The 24215-nt window shown below is 39.9% G+C and overlaps 1 protein-coding gene across 2 annotated transcripts; it reads right to left on the bottom strand.

The window, feature by feature from the left end:
• Positions 1 to 4068: 4068 nt before the first annotated feature.
• LOC128860151 (uncharacterized) lies at positions 4069 to 24131 on the bottom strand. Of its 2 annotated transcripts, none has more exons than XM_054097438.1 (4): positions 23287 to 24131; positions 8990 to 9311; positions 5062 to 5362; positions 4069 to 4786 (listed from the first exon to the last, which is right to left on the bottom strand). In XM_054097438.1, exons 2-4 carry the CDS (start codon positions 9236 to 9238, stop codon positions 4716 to 4718), a joined length of 621 nt encoding a protein of 206 aa, XP_053953413.1. In that variant the 5' UTR covers positions 9239 to 9311; positions 23287 to 24131; the 3' UTR covers positions 4069 to 4715. The 2 variants fall into 2 exon arrangements, with proteins under 2 accessions (XP_053953413.1, XP_053953412.1); XM_054097437.1 differs by lacking the exon at positions 23287 to 24131 and adding an exon at positions 15492 to 15582.
• Between the last annotated feature and the right edge of the window lie 84 nt (positions 24132 to 24215).

Below are 24215 nucleotides of genomic sequence, written 5' to 3'. Positions count from 1 at the left end.
CACTTCTTTGCAGCCTGTATAGTTCCCGGACCCCAAGTTTTGCCAAAGGCTCTACGGCATTGCTGAAAAATCTTCAATGCACGATTCACCTTCAGTGAAACGTGTGTCTCCCAGGTCAGCTTCTTATCCAAGATTACTCCTAGATATTTAACTTCGTTGGAAAGACCAAGTGTCACACCTTTCAGTGTTGGAAGACTGAGTCCATCCAATTTCCGTTTTTTCGTAAACAAGACTATGGTTGTTTTGTTCGGATTAACGGAAAGACCTTGTCTCATGCACCAATCATCGATTTTGTCAAGGATCCTCTGCACTTTCGTGCAAAGCCTCCTAAAGGATTTATCCGATGTTAGCGCACAGACGTCGTCCGCATATGCTTGGACGTGAAAGCCGAGTTCCTGCATCTCCGCTAATAGGGAGTCTACGACGAAGCACCACAGCAGCGGAGAAAGAACACCCCCTTGGGGACATCCTTGCTTGGCCCTGACTGTGATTTGTTCGTCGTCACTCCCACCAGCGGTTAACAGCCTCTCAGAGAGCATGGAGTATATCCATTTTATAATGGCTTGATTAACTCCGTGTCGTTCGGCAGAAGAACATATCGAGCCGAAAGTGGCATTATCAAAAGCCCCCTCAATGTCCACGAACACGCCCATTGTGTATTCGTCAGCTTCCAGCCCAGATTCAATCTTGCTAACAAGATCGTGTAAGGCTGATTCACATGATTTTCCACTCTGGTAAGCGTGTTGATTTCTACTAAGTGGACTTCTCGGCAATACCCCCACTCGAATATGTTTCTCCACCACTCGTTCCAGACTTTTCAACATGAACGATGTCAAACTGATTGGTCTAAAACTTTTTGCTAGGGAATAGTCATCTTTTCCTGGTTTTGGAATAAATACTACTCTTACGCGTCGCCATTGGGATGGTATATAACCAAATGCAAGACAGGCTGTGAAGATCCTTTTCAGGGCCTCAATCAGCCTGTCTCCTCCTTTTTTAAGCATTACTGGATATATTCCGTCAGGTCCAGGGGACTTAAAGTTCTCAAAGGAAGATAAGGAAAACCTTATCGATTCCCTTGTCACTATCCGACTAGCAATATACCAGCTGTACCTAGAGGTTCCACCGTTGCCACCGTCATTGTTCATGCCACTCTCAGCTTCAGAGAGAGTTGTACTACCCGGATAATGGGTTTCGAGTAGAGCATTAAACGTTTCCGATTTGGAAATAGTGTATGAACCATCAGGTTTTCGAATGGAATCCAGCCTTACTGAGCGGTCTAAATGAAGGACCTTACAAAGTCTCGCTGTTTCCCTCATTTCTTCGACGTTACTGCAGAAATTTCTATAGGATTCAAGTTTGGCTTGCCGTACTTTTTTCTTATATTCTCTCTGTGTAAGTCGATGATTGGCCCAGTCCTCTTCTGTTTTGGTCTTCAAGGCCTTATTAAGAAGTTTCCTGGACCGTACACGAAGCTTCGACAGTTCAGGGTTCCACCAAGGAACCGCTTTCCCCTGTCTGCTTTGCCTGAGTGGACACAGTTCCTCAAAGCAATTGATTAAAGTACCTTCTAATTTCTTAGTAGCATCTTCAATCATTTCTGCTGATTTGAGTTTTTTCAGGTTTGGTAATCGCTCTGTTACAAGCTCACCATACCTGTCGCAGTCCACATTTCGAGGACTCCTACCGGAAGGTATTGATATTGTGTCAATTCCCAGTCGGAATTCGATAAGACGATGATCAGAAAGAGAGTCCTCTTCCAAAACTCGCCATCGGTTGATTTGATTTCCAACTGACCTATTGGCAAGTGTTAAATCAATCACCTCTTGTCTCCTTCTGGTCACAAAAGTTGGTTTGTTACTAGTGTTTTGGATGACCAAATCGGATGACAGGATAAAATCCAGTAACTTGAGACCTCTGGGGTTGCATTTGCTGCTTCCCCACACAATGTTCTGTGAATTTGCGTCACAGCCCACTATTAGCCCCAGATTATTGGATTCTGCGTACTTGACCACTTCTCTTAGCTCCCTCGAAGGAGGTGGCTGTAAAGAGTCGTAGGGTAGGTAGGCCGAAACTATGATAGCTTCGACACTGTTCCCACTTTTCAAGTACTTTATTTTTGCAGCAACGATATCTCCAGAGCATAGCTCTTTTAACATCGTGTGTTCGATCAACCTCGGCATGATAATACATGCTCGCGGTCTCACATTCCCTTCACAATGAAGTATTTGTCCCCACGACATAGCACTTAGACCACAGATACGCTTGTGACATACCCAGGGTTCTTGTATAAGTATTATGTGTGGGTTTGTTTGCAGTTTTGCATGCCTACGGCACAAGAGAGCCGTAGACGCTTTGCTATGCTGCAGATTAATCTGTGTAAATATTACTTCAGTCATGAGACTGAGTATATTTACGCTTTGTCCTCCACCTTATCCTGGACGCGGAACTGGATCCGCCCCAGATGTAGGTGAGGACGGCACCCGTACTTCGACTTAAGCACCTTGAGGGACCCAAGATCGATACCCAGTACCAGGTGGGAACCCGCCTCCGAAGTGGTAGCGGATTTCTGCCTGGTGCACGAGTATACTCTCCAGAGAGTCGTGTCAAGATCCTTATTCTGAACACGGATGCGTTTGAGGAGTTCTGCTGAATTACAGGAAGGACCCGGAATCCAGACACTCGCTCGTACCAGCCTTTCTTTGCTACTCTCAACAAGAATAAACTTGCTGTTTTCGCAGGCTGGAATCTTTGCTATAGCTTTTTCTAGCCATTCTCGGGAAAAAGCATTGGAACAGTGCACCTTTACGATGCCGTCCACCACGCTTTTCCCCTCGAACGTCGGTGCGTCTTTCGACTCACCGATAGCTTTCCAAAGATAGCTGTCGAGATAGTCTTGTTGCCCTTTGGACAGTAGACCATCTTGTTTGTCGGTATGTATCTCCACCGTCATTGCCTTTGCTGCCATTCTCGCGAATGATTCGCCAGACGTTGACGGAAGAGTGCCATTCGACATTTGAGGTCCCTTAGCCTCTGCCTTGTCAGGCAAAGGTTTGTCTGCCTTGGATTGGGTCGAGGATGCAGGCATTTCCGAATTCCGTCTTTCGACTTTCCTCTTCTTTGCCTTTCTCCTCTTCCCGGTCGTTGGTCGTAACCATTACTTTTTTGAGTAACCTTTAATAGGTTTCAAAGCAGCATATGACGGCGTTGTATTACTATACAGTTTGAAAACTCAAATTTTATAAACAAAATTGCAAAAATGTATCTACGTATTGCTGCAGCTAAAAATTTTGTGTCGAGGTATTGATATGTACTAAAGATTTCTCGTAATATATTTTACTAACCTTCCGAAGATGATTCCATTTGGTTTTGTTCAATTTACTCCATTACAAAATCATTCAAATGTGTACAACTTTCACTATTCATCGACAGTAATACGATGCTCAAACGAAGGCCACGTTGCGACTGAAAATACAGAGGATACTTAGGGTACAGGACGTTGCTATGAACGGTTTTCACTACTCAAGGCATTACTGTAGCCAACCCAAAGACAAAAAAAACTCTATCTAGAAACTTTTTTTTTCGACTTTTGGCCAGCTTTTTGGGAATCGGCCGCACTGTGCGGTGGGAAGACCATCAGCCGAAGCAAGAATGTATCATTGCGTTCAGCTGACGTATTTTCCCCCCTCTACGGCGCAGCTGACTATTATTTTTTTATTCTACTAAATGTCAACAATACGTGAACAAAATTTCAGTAAAATGAGTTGGTAGAAATTTTTTTTTTACACGTTTCGTACCCTCCCACAATCACACCCACCGCGGGTGCGCCAGCTGACGTTCACTTTCTTTATTCATAAAAGCTAAATCACAAGTATAGTCAAGAATTTAACGGTATAAAAACGCAATCCATAATCGACCCCTGGCTCCCGGACTATTAGCCATCTTTTGCAGAAATCAGTCTCAGTCTAGCGTAAATTTAGATTTAATTGCGTCGTACTCATAAATAAAAGCACAAAAAGTTTTCAAGTGAAATTTAATTTTTTTATTACTTTACATATTTATTTCTCTTAAAATTATGTTGAAAAAAAAATAAATCTATTCAAGGCGAATTTGCTTCGTCAGAGCTTTATAGATTTTATATTTATTATATTACGCTTTGGTACTTTCTGCTTTTTCATTTAACAAACATCTAGTCAAGTACATCTGTATGCATATTGATAGTATTTTCTAGAATAAATATTCGGTAGCTGATTATTTTGTTGCAATTGTACATTTTTCCAGTTTCCATAGTTATAGCTAATATTTCACGCTAATTTAAATTCAATAAATTTGTGTAAATGTATGTATATGTGTTCGTATTGTGTATAATTAAATAAAACTAAACTACATAGAACATATATGTATGCATGTACATGTATGTATGTACATATGTATATATTAAGGGGTAATAAATACTTGTTTCTTTGTTACTGTACAGTACTGTTCTGCTATGCCAGTAACCGCTTTTTGTTGCTTAATGTAAAATTGTAACTAAATTACACGTAAATACTTTTTTGTTCGACTCCCTAGCCCAGCGATGGGCAAATATTGCATACATGTATATATATATGTACGTATGTAGCTAAACTATACATGTCTGTATGTATTAAGTAGCATTGGCCGCTAAAATAATTTTTCTATACCATATCTGTGCAAATACCCCAACAAGTCTGAGCTTAGTCCTCAAAGAATCGTGCATTCCGTTTGCGTCCCATGTTGCAGATTTTGAAATGACAAGGAGACATATCTGAGGAGAGAAACAACGAGCAAAGTAGAAAATCGATTAATTTAATAAGTTTCTAACGATATGAGTACATGCAGATGCAGTTCTTACATTGTTTGTGTACTGCTGTGGCAGATGTAGGCATGCAAATGACGGTGTATGAGTTCCCAAAGAGTGGCATTTTTGTAATGAGGCAGTAGATATGGGCGAAATACAATGGCGATCCGGTAGTTAGTTAGTACATAGTAATTACTTAGTTAATGCCATGCTTCTTTACATTACGTAAATTCTCTACTCACATTGTATATTCTTTTTGGTGCCATGATCCTTGAATGCAACCGGTGCTGATTGAGGCTTCCTCTTCGGTGGCATAGCCGTCGGTATAAATGGGTGATTATCGGCGCGCTCATCGTCTATGCCATCTATCGAATTAGCAGCCAGCTGTCGTAGACGTTCAACAAATCGGATATTTGCCATCTCGGAACTGTCATCAGCATCACTTGAATCAGCGAAGTTTTCATCATAATCAGCCATTAGCAATGGTCCCCGTAAGGCCGGCCACTTACTCAGATGGTTATATTGTTTACGTTGATATTTTTTCTACAAAAATTACCAGAAACGGCAAAAGAAGCACATTTAGAACATAAAAACATTGTTTTTAAATATATGGCATGAACGGTGTGCTTGCACATGCGATAGGTTTGGCAAAAATGTCATAAATACAAAGCGGCCAACGGGGATTTAGCACCCCGTTTAGCATCCGTACAAACGCAGCGATTCCAGGACCGCAGCAACGGCACAAATTACCGCAAGGCAATACCAATAAATCGGACGCCGGAATGGATAGCACTTTATAGTGCGCACAAGCACTAGTCAGGCAACGGAAATAAGCGCCAAAAGGAAGGCACCAAAAAAATGCCCAAAACGTTGCATGGCCTTGAAATTTTACTCTCCATTCTCGTTCGTCTATCGACGCCTAAGAAGTTTTACTTCAAAAAACCGAAAATGTGGAATATTTCGTACTGATCGAAATTAAAAATAATGTATAGACCTGCTTATATAAAAATTATCCAGTAACTTGCTAGTAACTTAATTTCCGAGAATTCGATCTCAAACAGTAACAATTTGCAAGTTTTATTTGAACTACCTCGTATTAAATAAAAAAAAAATAAACCAAATAAAATGCAAAATTACAAGCTTCGGCATCGCATGATTTTATTTTGTCCACAATAATTTGTTCTATTCCATCATCGCTATCAGATGAAGAACATTCCAGTAGCAATTGCAATTCGCAAATTTTAAATCGTGCTTATTTTCACGTTGCGATCAGCTGTTTTTTTCACTTGCATATTCTTACAGGTAAGAATGTATACAGTAAAACCTTGCAACTCCCCCTCAAAATGAAATGTCATTTTGCTCTCTCACTTTCCACTTTGCAAGTTTTTTGGATACATGTAACAAATGTTGAGCAGACCTTAGGTTAGGTTAGGTTAAATGGCAGCCCTAGCTTGGGGCGCGCTTGGGCAAATATTCAAAAAATGCGTCCATTGAGATGTCATACAGGGGAGAGGAGAAAGGAGAAGAGAAGGAAGAAGGAGCCTTGGGATTAGAAACGATGATGAGTATGCATTTACGACGACGCCGACGGTGGCTGACTTACGTCCGTAATTAGGTGCAACAAGCTACTTAGGAACTTCACCAGATTTGTGATATTTAGACCCGCTATATCCGCAGGCGTAGCGAAAAAATGAGAGCCCAGATGTCAAAATCTTTGCCAGACGAGAGCAGGACAGCTGATAAGAAGGTGTTGAGATGATTCCACCTCGTAATCAAGACAGCTTATGCAGAACGGACTTGAGGCAATCCCAAGTCTCACCGCATAAGCACCTAACGGACAATGTCCGGTAAGGATACCCACCAAATTCGAGAGCTGGGGCTTTGTTAGCCTTAGGAGTTCCCTCGAGCGTCCCCGATCTGCCCGTGGCCAGAAGAGTCTCCCGACCTTGTACGTTTGCGCACTAGTCCACCTCTCGCTGAGTTGACTCGATGCCCATCTTTTCAGGAGAAGACCACAGGTTCTAAAGGGAACCCCAATCCTACATTTCGCTACGAAACCGATTCCAAAATTCCCTGCAGTTTCCTTCTATGCCGCTGTGACCTGGAACCCAAATGAGTATGGTTTCGAAGTATTCGGCTGCAATCGAGAGAGAAGCCAGACATTCCCAGACCAATGTCGAACGCACAAACAACGCGCCCAAGGCCCTAATTATCGTTTGGCTATCGGAGTAAATATGTAGTTCCTTAACGGTAATTACCGAGGTAAGCAACCAATCCAAATCTTTAATTGTGGATACCTCTGCTTGGAAAGCACTACAGTGGTCCGGAAGCCTGAATTTGAGTTTGATGGAAAACTCCTTACAGAATACTCTCCCACCTATCTTTCCGTCCAACTTCGAGCCATCCGTGAACATGTTTACCATGCCTAAATAAGACACGGAGGTCATTCAGAGGATTTATCTAAAGGCCGTAATTCGCGGTCCACTTTACAACTAGATTCAGATAACCCTACATCAATTCCATCAGTTTTTAGATACTTGCCTCAGACAATAAGTGTTACGTCATCCGCGTAGGCAATCACTTTGCAGCCCCTCCTCTCCAGTTCCTCCAGCAGGTCGTTAAGTACGGCAATCCAGACTAGTGGCGAGAGAACACCGCCTTGCGAAGTGCCTCCGTTCACTTGCCGACGGAGAGAGGTGGCGACCTATTCTGCCGCGACCGTATCATGTGGATAAGCCTAATAAATTCGATTCCGACTCCTAGTTTACCCAGAGACCTGGTGATTGCCTACGGGAGGACATTGTTTAAAGCCCCCTCAATGTCGAGGAAGGCGCCCACAGTGAACTCCTTCTGATGGAGGGGCACCTCGATGCCCTTAACAATTGTATGCAAAGCGGCCTTTACCGATCTGCCTTTACAGTAAGCATATTGAGCGTACAATAAACGCCCACGAGGAATTTCACTCCTCATGTGCAGATCAATCAGCCTCTCCAGGGTTTTCAGCAGGAACGAGAAGGGTCTGGGCATGTGGTCCCTATCTATGCAGCTCGCGTAGATAGGGAGAAGCCAATCACATGATACCTCAGCAGATTTCTGCAATTGAGCAGGTATAATGCCATCGAGTCCAGGTGACTTGAGCAAACTTTATATTGACAAAATTTCAAAAGAATAATCATAGTTTACGCTTATCATTTATTCTTTATCATATCACTCAACAATGCACTCAAATTTGGGAACCAGGACATGAGGGACACGAAGAAAACGAGAAGGCAGACTTTCATGCCAAAAAAGGGGCAGAAGGGCAATTTATTGGGACAACCCCATTTTTCGGCTTTAACAAAAAAAATATATAAAACAGGAAACCAAAAAATGGATCCAAACTAAAATCAGAGGACACTGGAACGGCACAAGCGGCCTTAATCACTCCAAAATCACTCATTGAAGTTCAAAAACTTGCAATGCCAACAGAGCAAAATCTGCTCTAACCCTAGACAAAATTAGCCTCAGATTACTCTGTGCGTCACTTACAGGTCACTTTGCCTGTAATAAACACTTTAACACAATAGGGTTACCTAGTACAAGATCATGCAGGTTCTGCTGTGACGAAGAGGAGTCTATGGAACGCTTAATTACCAACTGTGAGGCATTAGGCCACAGGAGACAAAGAATCATGGGCTCGTACCTACTAGAGGAGGAAGACCAACAATTTTTCCCTCCTATGGAGCTGGTTCGATTCCTCGCTATACTAAATAATTATAATTAAGTAATTAAGGGCGCACAATAGATCAATCTGGTCGCAGTACATAAAGGCCTTAGCCTAACCCGTACAACCATTACCATTACCAACAGAACAGGACCTAGTTGCAGTCCATGCTTACAAGCTAAATCTAACTATTAAAGATGCTTGCAGGACATGTAACGAGCCAGGTACAAGAAAAACCCTGGAGCTCCTTCTGAGATATTTTGAGCTTAGACGCGCCTGGAATTTCAAACTAAATTGATTTAACATACATTCCTGTATATGAGTTGCCAGTATTGAATTCCCGTTGGCTGTTTTGTATGACATTTTTGCCAAACCTATCGCATGTGCAAGCCCAACCTGCATGAACATCCATATTTTTAAATTTTTTATTCACTTCTTTTGGAAACACATATCATCTTAACACTCACCAGTTCATTGTAGAGCACATCCTCGTTAACATTGTTGAGCAACTCATTCAGCATTATCTGTTGCATATCGGCCTGTTGACGTTCACTATAGCGCGGTATGCCCGCTAGCGTATTCACGCCACCCACAGCGGGTAGTGCGCATGCGTCGTGCGTCAGCCATACGATTGAAATAACTAAAGCGAGACATATCTGATAATAGTTGATGGCTGCCAGTGCAGCTGGTGTGCGTTGCTGTGCCATTTTGATCATAAACAAGTGTTAAGCGCTTCGTGTCGAATGCGTTGTCGCTGCCGCTGCCGCTGCTGCTCGTCAAAGGTGCGCACTAGAAATGTAAAGAAATAATTTTGTCACAGTCAGTACGAGTAACTCATTGCAGGACAATAAAAGAAGGGGAAAAGTTAAGCAACAGCGTAGAATTTCTTTAACTAGGCGTGGACAATGTTGTCGCTGCATTGTGGGCCGTAAGGTATGCTTTGTTTTATTTTTATATAAATTTTTTTTTTGCTTTGCATAGCTTAAACTCCAACGCTGAATGCTAGAAATTAAAATTTATTTCCATAAACTCTACTTGAGAGGCATTAATTCGGTGACACCTACATACACTACACCCGCCACTCCACCTCTTTGAATTCAAGGTTAAGGGTTTCCTATTACAACAACCGATACAATTGTAAGTTGAAACCTAAAGTTCAACAAGTGTGGAAATTTCAACAATTGCCGTCGTTCACGTTGCATAAAATAAGGTGGCGAGCAAATGGTATGTACGTATGTATGTATGTGCATAGGTATTGTTCCAAGTTGCCCATGTTTTATGGGTTCGCTGTGACGTCATCAAAAGTTATTAAAGCAGGCATAATTGAAATTGGAATAGAAATTCTATTGTTGAAGATGTTTGTATGTTTCTCTCAAGTTTATGAAATTGAAATTCACACCCTTTAAATATTCAAATGTCAATAAACGCATACATTTAAAGTTTTCGAAGGTATGCATTTATCGTTTCCATAGTTTAGATCTGAACGAAAAGATCTCAGCACTTCACATAAAAGAGGAATATTTTTGCTACTTTTGTTATCAGAAGATTTGTTGCTTTAAGATTAAGCCAAAATTTCTACACCACCTCACTATCTTTCTATTTTGCATTGAATTTCAAAATATGTTGTTATTATTTGCTCTCCATATTTATGTAGCAGCCACTTCAAATTCGTATTAAATAATTTAGCTAAGTATTTTTCGCAGGTCCATTAATTAATCGCATCTAATTGGCGTCCGTCATATCTTTGGGTTTTGATAAGCTTAGACGAATGCGTGAATAATATAAGTATACATACAAAAATACATCTTTGGCCGAGCTTCTCCTCCCATTTTGTCGAGTGCCTATTGATGCCTTCACAAGACAAGTGACTTTTATATGAAACTTTTTTCTTTGTCTAAATTTGTCTATGTCTTTTCCCTGCTTAGAAGTACTGATGTTAGCGAATGGTGGACCCTATTTTATGTCCCAATTGAACATCGAACCCGTACCAATCGAGTGATAGTCACCAACAATCCCACTCGGCTTTGGCGGTCGTTAGCTATTATTGCCTAAATTAGCACGGAAAACTCTTCAAACTCCCTGAGGGGTCTTAAATATTTGTATGCGAATATCAAGGTTATGCAGGTTATTATTCAATGAGCTGTTTATAAAATACTTAATTAAACCTGATGCTTTGCGTGTTGATGTTGCAAATATAATTTCTCATTGTTTATGAAATAATTTAAAATGATTTGAAAAATTGATAAACCACCGTTTAGAATCTACTAATATCGTAAAAAAAACATCTGAGGTTATCTGAAGATTGATAATTTTTAGAAAAGCATATTTACATATATGCGAAAAAACTGTTAACGAAGTATACGAGCATTCAGGTACTGGGTATGACTAGGCGCAAGCGGTGTAATAGGCGCAAGTGGCTACAAGTGTTAATCCACGCCGCCGACGTATAGACACCACAAGCACACATACATATATACTTATATCCATGCATTTATACATTCATGCATTCATACATACATGTATACATATATACAAATAGCCGTAAGGGACTGAGCTGTCAAATTAAGAACCGTTAAAGTTTTCTATTAAATAACATACAGAAAAGCCTCGGATCATACTTATATGGTTCCATCTTAAGGCCTGATATTAAAATTCAAAAAGTGTGTGCAGAAAGGTTAGAGTTCGAAGAAGCAACCACCCAACCACGCAGCAAATGTCGACTCCAAACATATGGAAATATGAACCCTTCCGATCTTGGTTGGTGGGTTGGTGCGTAACTGCCATTCGGAATTCGGAGAAAAAGGTTTTTCTAATAGCGGTGGCCCCTCGGTAGGCAATGGCAAACCTTCGATTGTATTTCTGCCTCCGCTTACGCGATTTTGGCCGAGTTTAACAAAGCGCGCTAGCAGTTTCCTTCTTGTACTAACCGGTGCAAGATGGGAACACCAAGTGAAGCCAAGACTTTCTCCACCTGATCTTTCCAACGTAGGGGAGACCCTCCTCTTCCTCTGCTATAATCAGCTTTCAGAGCCGGAGCGTTTGCATCCTTTCGGACAACATGACCCAGCCAACGATGCCGTTGGATCTTTATTCGCTGCGCTGTGTCTATGTCGCCGTAAAGCTCATAGAGCTCAACGATCCATCGGTCCAAAGGTCCAAAAATCTTCCGCAGGCTTTTTCTCTCAAACACTCCTCATGGGATGTTCTGATCGTCCAAGCTTCCTTGCCATACGCTAGGACGGGCATGATAAGAGCCTTATCACCGTGTTAGTTTTGGTTATATTGAATACTTATAAGAAAATTGAAGGATTCACTTCCATTTTTTTGTGAAAATCAAAGTTTGCTTTGCTGTATTGGCAGTGTAATATCTGCTAACGGTGGCTCAAGTGAAGACATTGGTAGCCGCATAAACTGTTCACTCATAGCACGGCGCACTAAGCTAAAAATATTTAATTCCAAAGACCACTTTTCTCTACGTTTGCGAAACTCTGCAGACAAGCAAGCCCAACAGGCCTTTATAAACCGATGCCTCCGCACAATTCTAAACATCTATTGGCCCGACACAATATCTAACACCAATCTGTGGACCAACACCAACCGAATACCATTACGACTAGAAATTGCAAAGAGGAAACGGAAATGGCTTGGACATGTTTTGAGAAGACCAACAAATGGCATTACTCGTTGTGCAATCGATTGGAATCTGCGTGGTGGCCGACGAAGGGGCAAACCCGCCAAACCTGGAGAAGGAGCTTGGAATCAGACATAACTAGACAATGGCTGGAGTGAAATCAAGATGGTGGCGCTTGAAAGAAGCAGGGTGATGTTACTTATTGGGGCCCTATGCTCCTCTGCGGAACGGAGGAGCAAATTGTTTACCATTTTCTAACGAGCAAGGATATCTCAATGAAACATCTTCTTGACTCCGAGAATCCATGGAATGCCGTAAGAAAATAATATGGAATATAATAGCCTAATCAGCTTAGGTTATCTTAAGTTAACGAGGTTGTCCTGTATTGGTACGTAGACGCTTACCTTTCTGTTATAAGCTTAGCAAAAAGCAGTAGCGGGATGGGTTGATGTGTAACTACAATTCGGAAATGCACAGGTGCGAATCTCCGGGCATGAGATACCACAGATAGAAAACAAATTTTCTATTAGCAAATGACAAATCTCCGAGCATATTTTTGCCATGAAAAAGCTTCTCATAGAAAACCAACTGCTGTTTGAAGGCGACGTAAAAGTACAGGGCTCTCCATTTGTGAAAAAACATCAAGATCCACACCACAAATAGGAGGAGGAGCTCGGCCAAACACCTAATAGAAGTATAAGCGCCAACTTATCTATAAGGTGCGACAAATGACCAAAGAATTATCTATGTAAAGTAGGTAAGGTTAGGTTTTTGTGGCAGTCGGCTTAGGGTAGCCAACTCACTTAGACCAGGTAGGTTCTTGGTGGTACCACTGTGTAATACGGAAACCTTACTGTTCGTTTTTCATCGAACAACTCGACTCTTTTATGAAACGTGAGATAGGATTTATCCCAACATCGGATAGTTCCGTAAGAGAGTCAAAATGGTATTTTCCTAATAACCTTGCTCTACTCCTAGCTAAGGCTGGACAATTACATAGGAAGTGTTCTTCTGTTTCCTTCTCCTCCTCGTCTCTACAACTTCCGCAGTCTTCATGAGAAAATACTCTGAGCCTAGAAGAATGCCTACCTAACAGGTGACACAAGCCACGAGCTTCGAGATGTTCTCTCTTGAGAGGTTGAGCAATTCTCCAGATTTTTTCTTATCAATTTGCTGCCAAATTAGCCTGGTTATAACACAAGTATTTTTTTCTTTCACTAAGCTATTAGCCTCCTGGAAAATATTATTTTTTATCCTTAATTTGCAAGTTGCCATAGGAATTCCACTACTGCCTCTGTTTTCAAGCAGTGGAAGATTAGTACCCTTTCTGGCTGTTCATCGGCCTTGCAATTTCCTTCAATATCTCCAAGTTCGGGAACCCATATAAGACTGACCTTGAAGACGGTACTATTATTATTTAGAGTTGCCAAGCATTTCTGAGCAACCTTTGATCTTAGTATCACTGGCTCCATTGACTTTATGGCCGCCTGGCTGTCCAAAAAGATGTTAATCGTAATTTTTGAGAGAGAAAAAAACCCTTCATCTATATCGCTAAAGCAGAATTGCATAACGACGATGCACTAGTCAGGAAGTCAAAGGGGAAGGAGGTGCAAAGATAGTTGGAATGCACATCGCCGCAGAATCTAACATTGAGTTTTGGGGTATAAATGGATACTTCCGACTCTTGAGCCGCTAAGCGTATGAATGGGGAGGGTATCGCGTTAGTCTCGAGCGAATTATTTAGTCACGATGTCGCAGTAGACGGGTGGACAACAAGCGTTCGCAATTAAAGCATATGACAAGATCAACGATTCGTGAACTCGCCGTAGAATTTTTGTTTGAAAATATTGAACTCGTCGTTTCAAGTTTGCACAATAATCCACGTCAGTCCATGCGCAAGAGAGCGGCTGCCCTGGGACTATTGGGCATGAAAAATTAGGAAAGGATCCTAGACTCCAGCCCTTCATAATTCAAATCGTGCACGCGCTTAAACCTGACGATTATAATTTGCGTAAAACAGTCGTCGAGATAATATTGGATCGATTAACGGTAAACTCTATCTTTTCGAGCGATGAAACCCATTTTCATTTAAATGGATGTGTAAATAAGCAAAATCAACAGGCACTTCACAGTTTCAATGTGACGGTTTGGCGTGCATTGCCAAGCAGTGGAATAATTGGACCATATTTTTTTGAAAATCGTCGACAATTTCTATAGACGATGTCTCTTATCGCTATCAGTGCTGAACGATTATTTTCTGTCAATACTGAGAGAACATCCTTCCCTCAGTGCACACACATGGTCAGAGAGACCATGGCGAGACTGCCTGATTGCTTTCTTAACAAACTGCTAAGCCATTTCGATGACTTATCCCAGGGACCCAGGTCGCCCGATCTTACCCCTACGGGCTTTTTTCTGTGCGAGTATTTCAAAGGGAACGGTTACGAGACAAGCCCAGCGACCATCTCAGCACTAAAAGAAAATATCGTTCGCGAGGTTAATCGCATCCCGACATCACTTCTTCTGCGAGTGGCACGGAATTACGAGACCAGATTTCAAGAGTGTGTGCAACGTAACGGCTAACATTATATATACATACATATAATTAATCCCTTTTTGGGTGTTTGGCCGAGCTCCACCTCCTATTTGTGGTGTGCGTTTTGTTGTTGTTTTACTAATGGAGGGGCCTACAGTTTTAAGCAGACCCCAAACGGCAAATGGTTTTTTATGAGGAGCTTTTTCATGGTAGAAATACACTCGGAACACTTAGAAAATCCCGTTTCTTCATTTTGGTGTTTCATGGAGATTCGAACCTACGTTCTCCGACTCCCTAATGGTAGTCACGCACCAGCCCATTCGGCTACGGCGACCGCACACGTCAACATTTAGAGGAAATAATTTTTAAAAAGTAAAATCCACACTTGTTTACTTTGAGAGAGTTTTTGAAGTAAACTTTTATCAATAGTATTTTTTTTTAATTTAGCTTTTAATTCGTAATTCAACCACTGGACACCCTGTAGATGCCTAGAAGTATATGTAAGCATGTTTATGAATTAGTTTCTTCCGTTTCATGGCTATGTCTATAGGCTTTTATGGCGTGTCCTTTTCGAAGTTGTTTTTCAAGAGTAGTTTCTTTTGCCGTGAACCTCAACTGCTAGCAATAAATTATTTCAATAATTTTTAATGTTTCTTAGACTCAGCACGCCGATAATACAAACTATTTTCACGAAAGCGAAAGTCTTCTCCTATCCATAGTCTACTCCATAACTTATTTAATTATTATGAAAGTCAAGCACAAATGGAGCGAAAATATTTAAAATACTTTCTTGCACACTTACATTTAAATAAATTGCTACAATAATTCGTTAATCCTTATTCACACTTTATCCCGCACAGAAACAGATAAACTTCAACTGTTTACACGACCAGCAATGCAAGCTAAATAAAGCACCAGTTCGTCTGATCGGACACTTTATAGTGTGAACGTAATGATGACAACTCACCACCCACCACTACCATCGCCATCCTCATCATCACCAGCCCTATCAACAATAAATGCCACATACACTAATTGACAGGTACTATCACAGATAATTTGAAATCAAATCGAATCAGTAATCACAAGCTTAAGCCCTCCTCCTGAGATACAAGCACTTGTATGTATGTATGGGCATACATTTACATACTTATGTAAGTGTGAAATTTGTACGGAGTACGTCCAACAGGTCATAGCTGAGTTGATACGCTGCAAAATGTTTTACACTTGTGTGTATATATGTGTCTGTACGCGCATACCTTTAAATACTATATACATTTCGCACCCACATAAATGTCTGCATACACATACCAATATAAGTACTGTGAACGTGAGCATTGATAACTAAATAATTTTGGCAGATATTGTGATGTCTCTGAATTTCAAGTACAAATCTACAATTTGCTGCTTCTCGCCATTTAATTGTATTATTATAGAACACACACACACTCACCTCCCACTACCGTGCGCTTATACGTCGCATCCATGTCAATCAGCATAAACAAAGCAATATTTAATTTCAGCGATAGAGACTTTGGTTGTATTGCTAAAGACTAGTCAGACGCCGCTCCAACTAGCCTCTGCTAATTCGACATTCATTGTCAGCCACAACGAAACGCTAATAATGACCCTGCCGCTTGGTTCGTATGCACTTTTTATGTGTGAACTGCTTAACTCTTGACAATTTTATCATTACGGTCAATTGTGTGATTTCACCAGTTATTACGAGCTTGAGATTTAACCGGCTTGATTGTGTGCACTAGTGGAAGCGTCACGAGTACCAAATATTTTACCAATCGAACGAACCAAATACAAGAAAACATACACATACGCACATCCACATAATCTTTTAGCCAGCATATTACGGGCATTCCCAAGCAGGAAATATCATAATCTATAGCACGCACACGCTAAATAGGAAGCACAAAATAAGACTCTGCCTTACAACGTTTCCTTGCACTCATTTGAAGCGTTGGCTAATATGCATTCCCCATTTTACAAAATTAATACTGCTCAGCAATTTAAACGAATATTAGATTAGATTAAAAACTAAATTAATTCACTGCGTTTTACAAAGTCAAATATCTACGGCAAAGTGAGGCGAGAATACTCATGTAAAAATTTGCAAAACCATTGGGAAAGCCGTTCAAACCGGAAGAAACTACTAATTGCCGCTTAGGACCGAGTTATTCAAACATTAAATAGGTTCACGTAGTTAGTTTGAAAGATGCAGCCTCATTTAATTTACATATTATACTTATAAATTTACATTTCGCATATGCACATGGGCGTAATTATAAGCACAGACATACATACATATGTACAATAAATACTGATGGATGAAAGTTTACTGACAACTGGTATTAGAATAAAATTAAAAGTGTTATTCCATAGGTGCGATGTTCATAATGCAGGTAATAAAATCAAGTAAATATTAGTAATGGAGTGTAACCTACAATATTTTCAAGTTGAAACCAAGCTGAAGCCGTCATCCGAATTTGTAGTGGGCTAGTCTAAAATTTTTACCCATGCACAAATGGGCGCTAAAGTTTTATGCCACCTCTGAATTAGTGATTTCCCAGGCCGAAAAGTTGAAATTGATATTTTAATCATCGAATGCATATTTTGAATTTATAAGTTATACAAATTGCAAACCCAAATGTTGATGGACAATAGGTCAAAGCTACTATGACACATACTCGTACTAGTCGAATAATTTCGTATTGTAGAGAACTGCAACTAAGAAGCACTCTTGCCAACAAGTGCTAATTTGGTAGCCGTAATCAATTACCTGCTAAAATCCCACATTGTTGAACAAAAGTCAGATTTTGTACTAAAGGTGACTGTAGCCGAATGGATTGGTGTGTGGCTATCATTAGGAAAGTGAAACTAAATACCAATTGATACACCAATATTTTTTGGAGTGGCGGTTGCTGTTCGAGAGACAATGGCCAGCCTCCGAGTATATTTCTGCCATGAAACAGCTTCTCATAAAAACCAACTGCCGTTCAGAGGCGGCGTTAAAACTGTAGGTCACGCCATTTTTGAAAAATATTAAGACGCACACCACAAATAAGTTGATCAGCTCGGACAAAAACCCAAAAAAGGGTGTAAGCGCCAATTATATATATGCCAAGTTGTTCAATAAGTTTCAAGGTTCGATAAGAGAGGGCATTGCTACAAGCCCAATTTTATTTTTATGTTGGAACACTCTTCATATGAAGGTATGTGAAGTTTCATTTCAATCGTCAAGTCATTATTTCATTACAAGCCATTTAGTATCGACGTGTCACAGTATTTTCTACAACGGAAAAAATCCAGTATTGCGCAGTGATTGAATTTTTATTTTTGGATTTTTGGAAGATTTAAAAGCAACGGAAATTTATGAACGAATGTTGAAAGTGTACAAGGACTCTTCGCCATCAATTAGTGCAGTAGAAAGATCGGTAGCTGATTTGAAATATGTTCACAAAAGCCTTGAAGACGATACACGTCAAGGACGTCCAAAAAAAATACAAGAAATCGAATCGGAAAATCATCAAGGACTGGCAGAGATTTAGTAGAAACCCTAGGCATCTTATTGGGTAAGCAATATTTTGACTGCAGTATTGGGTTTTGAGAAGCTGTGTGCACAATGGGTGCCGCATTCGCTAACAATGGAACAATGCGACCAGTTCAATGCGACTTCTCAGCAACATTTAGAGCGTTTTTGAAAGAGTAAAGTGGATTTTGTCACTATAGTTGAGACTGGGGTCTATCATTATAATTGTAAATCAAAATAAAAGGCTAAAGAGTGGTGTGAACCAGGTTCTTCGGCTCTGAAACGAGTTCGTGTCTAGAAATCGAACAAGCGGCCAAGAAGGTGTTAGCATCAGTTTTTTGGGATACGAAAGGAATTTAGTTTGTATTGCAAACTGGTAAAACAATAAATTCTGAAGATTTTTATAACCTTTTAAATCAGCTGAAGGAAAAAATTCGTGAAAAATGAGCCACCGTTTCACAAGAGCATTTTGACAATGGCTAACATGATACATGATACTCATGAACTAAAGTACGAATTGTTGAAGCATCCACCGTATTTAGCATATTAGGACCCTAGCGACTTCCATCTGCTTCCAGACCTGCAAAAATTGATGCGTGGAAAGCGTTTTTGATCAAATGATGAGGTCGTAACAGCTGTGGAAGCTTATTTTGCATCTCTATCGGATTCTCATTTCAGGGATGGAATTCTTAACTTGGAACCTAGTTGGAACTAGTGTATTGATATTCAGGGAGACTTTACTGAATAATTAAGCGCATTCGCAACCATAAAATTATGTTTTTCTTATCGAACCGCAAAACTTATTGAACAACCTAGTATATTAGTTTAGGGAAAAATACAATAAATCCATTATTTTTGCGTACAATTTTTGCGCAAATGATTTAACACTATTTTATATATATATATATATATTTTCCCGTGGTTCCTAGGTGGAACAAAGGGCCTCAATAAACAAGTTAAAGTTAAATCTATTAGAAGCTAGGAATTTTATTTGCCGCCAGGAGCGGCCTGCTTGTTGCACTTCTGTTTCTACTAGTCGCCTCCACGCCTCCTGGTCTGCCAGGTCTGCGGCTGCCTTGGGGGTTCCAATCCAGGGCTGCTCTAGTGATATCACCATATGGCTTTCGAAGTGTGTGACCGATCCATTTCCATTTGCGGCGTCGAATTTCGAGATAGACTGGTATCTGTTTCGTTATAGTCCACAGATCGGAGTTTGATATGACGTTAGGCCGAAAAATGTGCGTGATCTTGCGAAGGCTGCGGTTGATGAATACTTGCATTGCTTGTATGTCGCGTGTTGACGCGTTCCACGTTTCGCATGCATACAAGAGGACAGATTTCACATTGGACTCGAAGATTCTCAGTTTCGTGCGCCTCGTTATATGCGTTGCTCTCCAAACTTTATCAAGCATGCCAAACACTACGCGAGCTTTCGATATCCGGTTACGTATGTCAGCCGCTGAACCGCCGTTTTTATTTATTACACTGCCTAGGTAGCAGAATTCATCTACAGCTTCGATGTTAGTGCCGCGAATCTGAAAGATATGTGAATCGGTGGTGTTGATGCGCATTATCTTTGTCTTCGCAATGTTTATTTTCAGTCCAGCCCTCGCTGCGAATTCGCTCACCGCCTCTATTTTTGCTTGCATATGTGAGTGTTTGTGTGATAGCAGGCAAATATCGTCAGCGTAGTCTAAGTCCTCAAGGGTGCCGCTCAGGCCCCAGGATATGCCTCTGTTCGCCGCTGAGGCTTGTCGCATCACTAAGTCCAGTACCAGATTAAATAAGAGCGGAGATAGCACGCATCCCTGTCTTACTCCTGTTCGAACTCGAATAGCGTTGCTCAGGATGCCCTCATGTCTCACACGGCAGCTTGCTTCACTGTACAGTTCTTTGACAAGTGAAATGATTTTTTCAGGTACTCCTTTGCAGTAAAGTGCTCCCCAGATTGCCTCGTGGTTAAGAGTATCAAAAGCTTTTTCAAAGTCGATGAAGCAGAGATAAAGTGGCGAACGCTATTTTATGATCGATCTTTAGCTCCTGGGTAATGCTACAACAAGTAAAATGTCGGTCAACAGTGATTATTTCTATGATTTTATCGACATTATCGATATTTTCTTTAGCATCAAAAATTCCTTAACGGAATCGATGAAACCAAAATTGTACATAATTAGCAGTTAGAGTAGCGGCACCATAAACACCATTAACAATTTCAGAGGTTTGGCTTGCATTTTCGCCTTTATCAAAGAAAAACTGTAAAATGTTCCGAATTTTCTCTTTGTAGACTTCCATTGTTAACACCCCGTAACTCACAACTGAAGGGAACAAATAGAAAACAGCAAAAGAATTTTTTTGTTATACTTAAAAAAACCTTTACAACGAGCATAAACTTTAAATTGCTTAATCGATTATTTTCAAGATATCGATCACTACAGCCATCTGCCCAGAAAATAATGGATTTCTTTTACCCAAAACAATACTTGCGGCTATTAACTTGATGTTAGCAAATTATTCTAAATGTTAACGTTTGATTTGATTTGAACAGCCGACAAGCTGATATGTACAAGTTTCGGCTAGCATAAATTTTATTTGCAAGAATTTGCAGTTTTCTCACGTTATTATATTCTCGCTTTTGGCTTCTCTTGCAGGTTTTTCGACACTCCTAATGGCATTAACATTCCCTGTTCAAACCGATTTATTATAGTTTTGTTCATTCCAAAAGCCAGTAGGAATTAAAAAGCAATGACTTTCTTAGGAGTTTTGAAGTATTCTCCCACAAAGGAAGATTCTTGTCAATTTTTACGTATGTAAATGAGAAATTCACGGAAACTTAAAAGTTTCAATTCAACAGCTGATTTCCACGGTTGCATGTTGATCAAAACAAAACATTTAAATTAAATTTAAATTTTCGTTCAAAGTTTTGTATCCTCGGATGAAACGCCCATTTTTTCCTTGATGATATGTATGATATGCGGCATTTTTCTTAGCAGAAGCGATCTCTTAGTATGAAGGGGGTCTCTAACCGACTTATTGATGTATTTGAAAATTCCACAAGATGCGACACACGAAGCCACTATAGCCTTCATGTATAGAATTAGATGCGTATAATCGGCGCTAGATTTTGGCGCTGTTGCATTAGAGAAGAATTATTCAAAATCTTCAATTATGTGCGTCTAAGCTCCGATGGAAGAGAAAGACGAACGGGGCACAGACCGTCTCTATTGCGGCTGAAGTGCTCTCTCCGTCACTATTTTGAAATCTTGCTTGTCAGCTTCATCTTAGGAAATGATATTGGTTTCATTTATAGATAACAGTGGTAGTCGTGAAACTTGGCAAAGAGCCACGCTTATCAATAAGTATGATACTACTTCGAACTGATTCGGTACAGTAGTACAGCAATGCATTGTTCACTCAAAAAACATAAAAAAAGATAAAAATAATTGGCGCATACACTTCTGTTAGGTGTTTGACCGAGCTCCTCCTCCTCTTTGTAGCTTGTGTCTTGATATTGTTCCACAAATGGAGAGGGCTACAGTTTTAAGCCGATTCCAAACGGCGAATGCCTTTTTATGAGGAGCTTTTTCATAAAAGAAATACACTCCGAGATTTGCATTTCCTGCCGAGAGGCGACCGCTATTAGAAGAACCTTTTTCTATTATTTGATATTCATGCACGGAGATCTGAACCCACGTACTCCCGGATGATAGTCACGCATCATCTCATGCGGTTACGGCGGCCGCATACACCACACTTTATATCACTTTACTATTCTCTCATTAAGCAATTCTGTTGAATATTTCACAAGCATGAGCACCCCGCGGTATGTTAGAGACATAGAAATGACCAGCTTGATTCGATGAGTTCGGTCAACAGCGCTCACAGTTTCAACCAAGTAGAAAAAGAAAAGCTGATTTGAATATTGTCTACAAATGGCGTAACAATCGTCAGTTGGCCCCCAATTGTATGCTTCACAATTTGGTATCTGGGGCAAAGTAAGTCAAGTGTACGCGCACATAAACTTTATCGCTTCGGTTTCTATAGAATTAACGTACATTTTCTTCCATTTACGTAAAGGTACTTCGACTTAGAGACATCGGCAGCCATTTTATCCATTTGGCTGTTGCTGGTGCTATGACATGTTTGTCGAAATATAGAAAAATTGTAATTCATTTTGTTTTTTTTGTAACTTACTTCAATTCAAATTCAAATACAATTTTATAAAATAATAAAAGGTAAAAAATTAGTTGCACATTTACTAGTTACAAGTTTCGAATGCAATGAAGCCGGTAAACAATTCTTGAAATTTCGAAATTGCGTAATTAATTTTTAACTAAGTATTAACAAAGTAGCAACGCTACTAACAATATGAGCAAAACATGAAGCTTAAAAAATCCTTGTATTCGCTAAAAATTTCAAGTAAAACTAACTGCTTTTTTGTAGCGGAAGGCTACGTTCAAGATCAAAACTTAAAATCGAAATTAAAAAAAAAAAATTTTATTGTTTTTTATCAGAAAGTACGGAAACCTAGTGGGATTCATTTATTTCGTTTCCCCTAAACTGACAATTATTTGACTTAAAATTGAAAAAAAAACGACGTGCACAAAAAAAGTCAAAATTTTGAGCCTCTATAGCTCGGCAATCACTTATCCCGCTTTGCACAATTTGACAACAACAAATTTTCAACAACTTTCAACAAATTTTATCAAAATCACTGCGAAGAAATTTTTAGGAGTTTACACTTGACGGGTTTTGGCCCAACTATAAGATGAAGTAAATTTGGGTCTGAATGTACTTTTGGGAATTAATATAATATTTATTAAATTGTATTGCGAAAGTCGTGGAACGCATCCACTAAAAAAAATATGTCCTTAAAAATTTTATTTTCTTCACGGTTTTAATATTCGTCAATAGTGAGATAACTTTTGTACATTTTTTTCACAAAATTTAATGGTGCACTCGAGTTTCTTAGATTTCTTATTTGGATTGATTTCACTATATAAAATAATTCAGCAAATCTAAAATACTAAAATTTTATACAACCCTCCGACTAACTCACCAATTTATAGTTTTTCACAGTTATCCTATTCGTTCAAATTTTTTTTCATTGCACTGGCAAAACACTCTTTTGGGCGGACACCTCCGTTTCGAATTCGTATTAAACCGCTTTCTGCCGATAACGCAGCGGTCAACACCGAAATGTAATAAGAATTCGTTGACGCTCGGCTTTATATACGAAAAGTGGACACAAATGCAGTTGTTGTATTTTTTGTTTACTACAATGGCAACAAGTGCTTCTCCGCTTTCTTTTGTTTCACCTCTTCACTGTTCAAGTATTAGTAGTCCTGACACTTTCCACTTATAAAATGCTAAGAGAACTGACTTTCATAACAAGTACACGAATTCACACGCACACACCCATACACGAATATGGCGGTGAAATTACTACCTTACATCACTGAGGTATTCAACCCTTTATGAGTGCGCTGATTTATTTCCTTTACAACAACAACCACTTTGGTCAACAATTGAGTTGGTGTTGATGCTCACTTTGAAGCTTTCACTTTCCATTGGTTTTATACTTCTTGGATGTACTTTAGTTGTTTGACGTATTCTATTGCCGTCGGTATTATTCAAATTGTATAAGGAAGTGTTCGATTAACGGATATTATGATGAATAACTTTTTTCTAAATAAATAGTTTTTTCTGACACTTTCCAAAGCAATTCATAAAACTTAATCGCGAATAATTAATTGTGTCGGCAAACGCGAATCCACTGACTTCTCAAAGTTTTTATGATAGCGATTTTTCGAATTAGCATTTCGTGCTTCTATCATCCTTTCAAATCTAATTCCTTGCTTGTTTGTATAGATGTGTGTATGTTTGGAGAATATTTGTAATGCGCGCGATATGATTGCATATTAAAAACGTACGTAGTCGTTCATAGCTTAAATGAAACTGTAGTCAAAACGGCACACGTCTTAAATT

This window comes from Anastrepha ludens, chromosome 4 (genome assembly GCF_028408465.1).
Source record: "Anastrepha ludens isolate Willacy chromosome 4, idAnaLude1.1, whole genome shotgun sequence".
NCBI lineage: Eukaryota > Metazoa > Arthropoda > Insecta > Diptera > Tephritidae > Anastrepha > Anastrepha ludens.
Note: the sequence above shows the minus strand (reverse complement) of the source record. Positions and strands in the feature narration are given on the sequence as shown.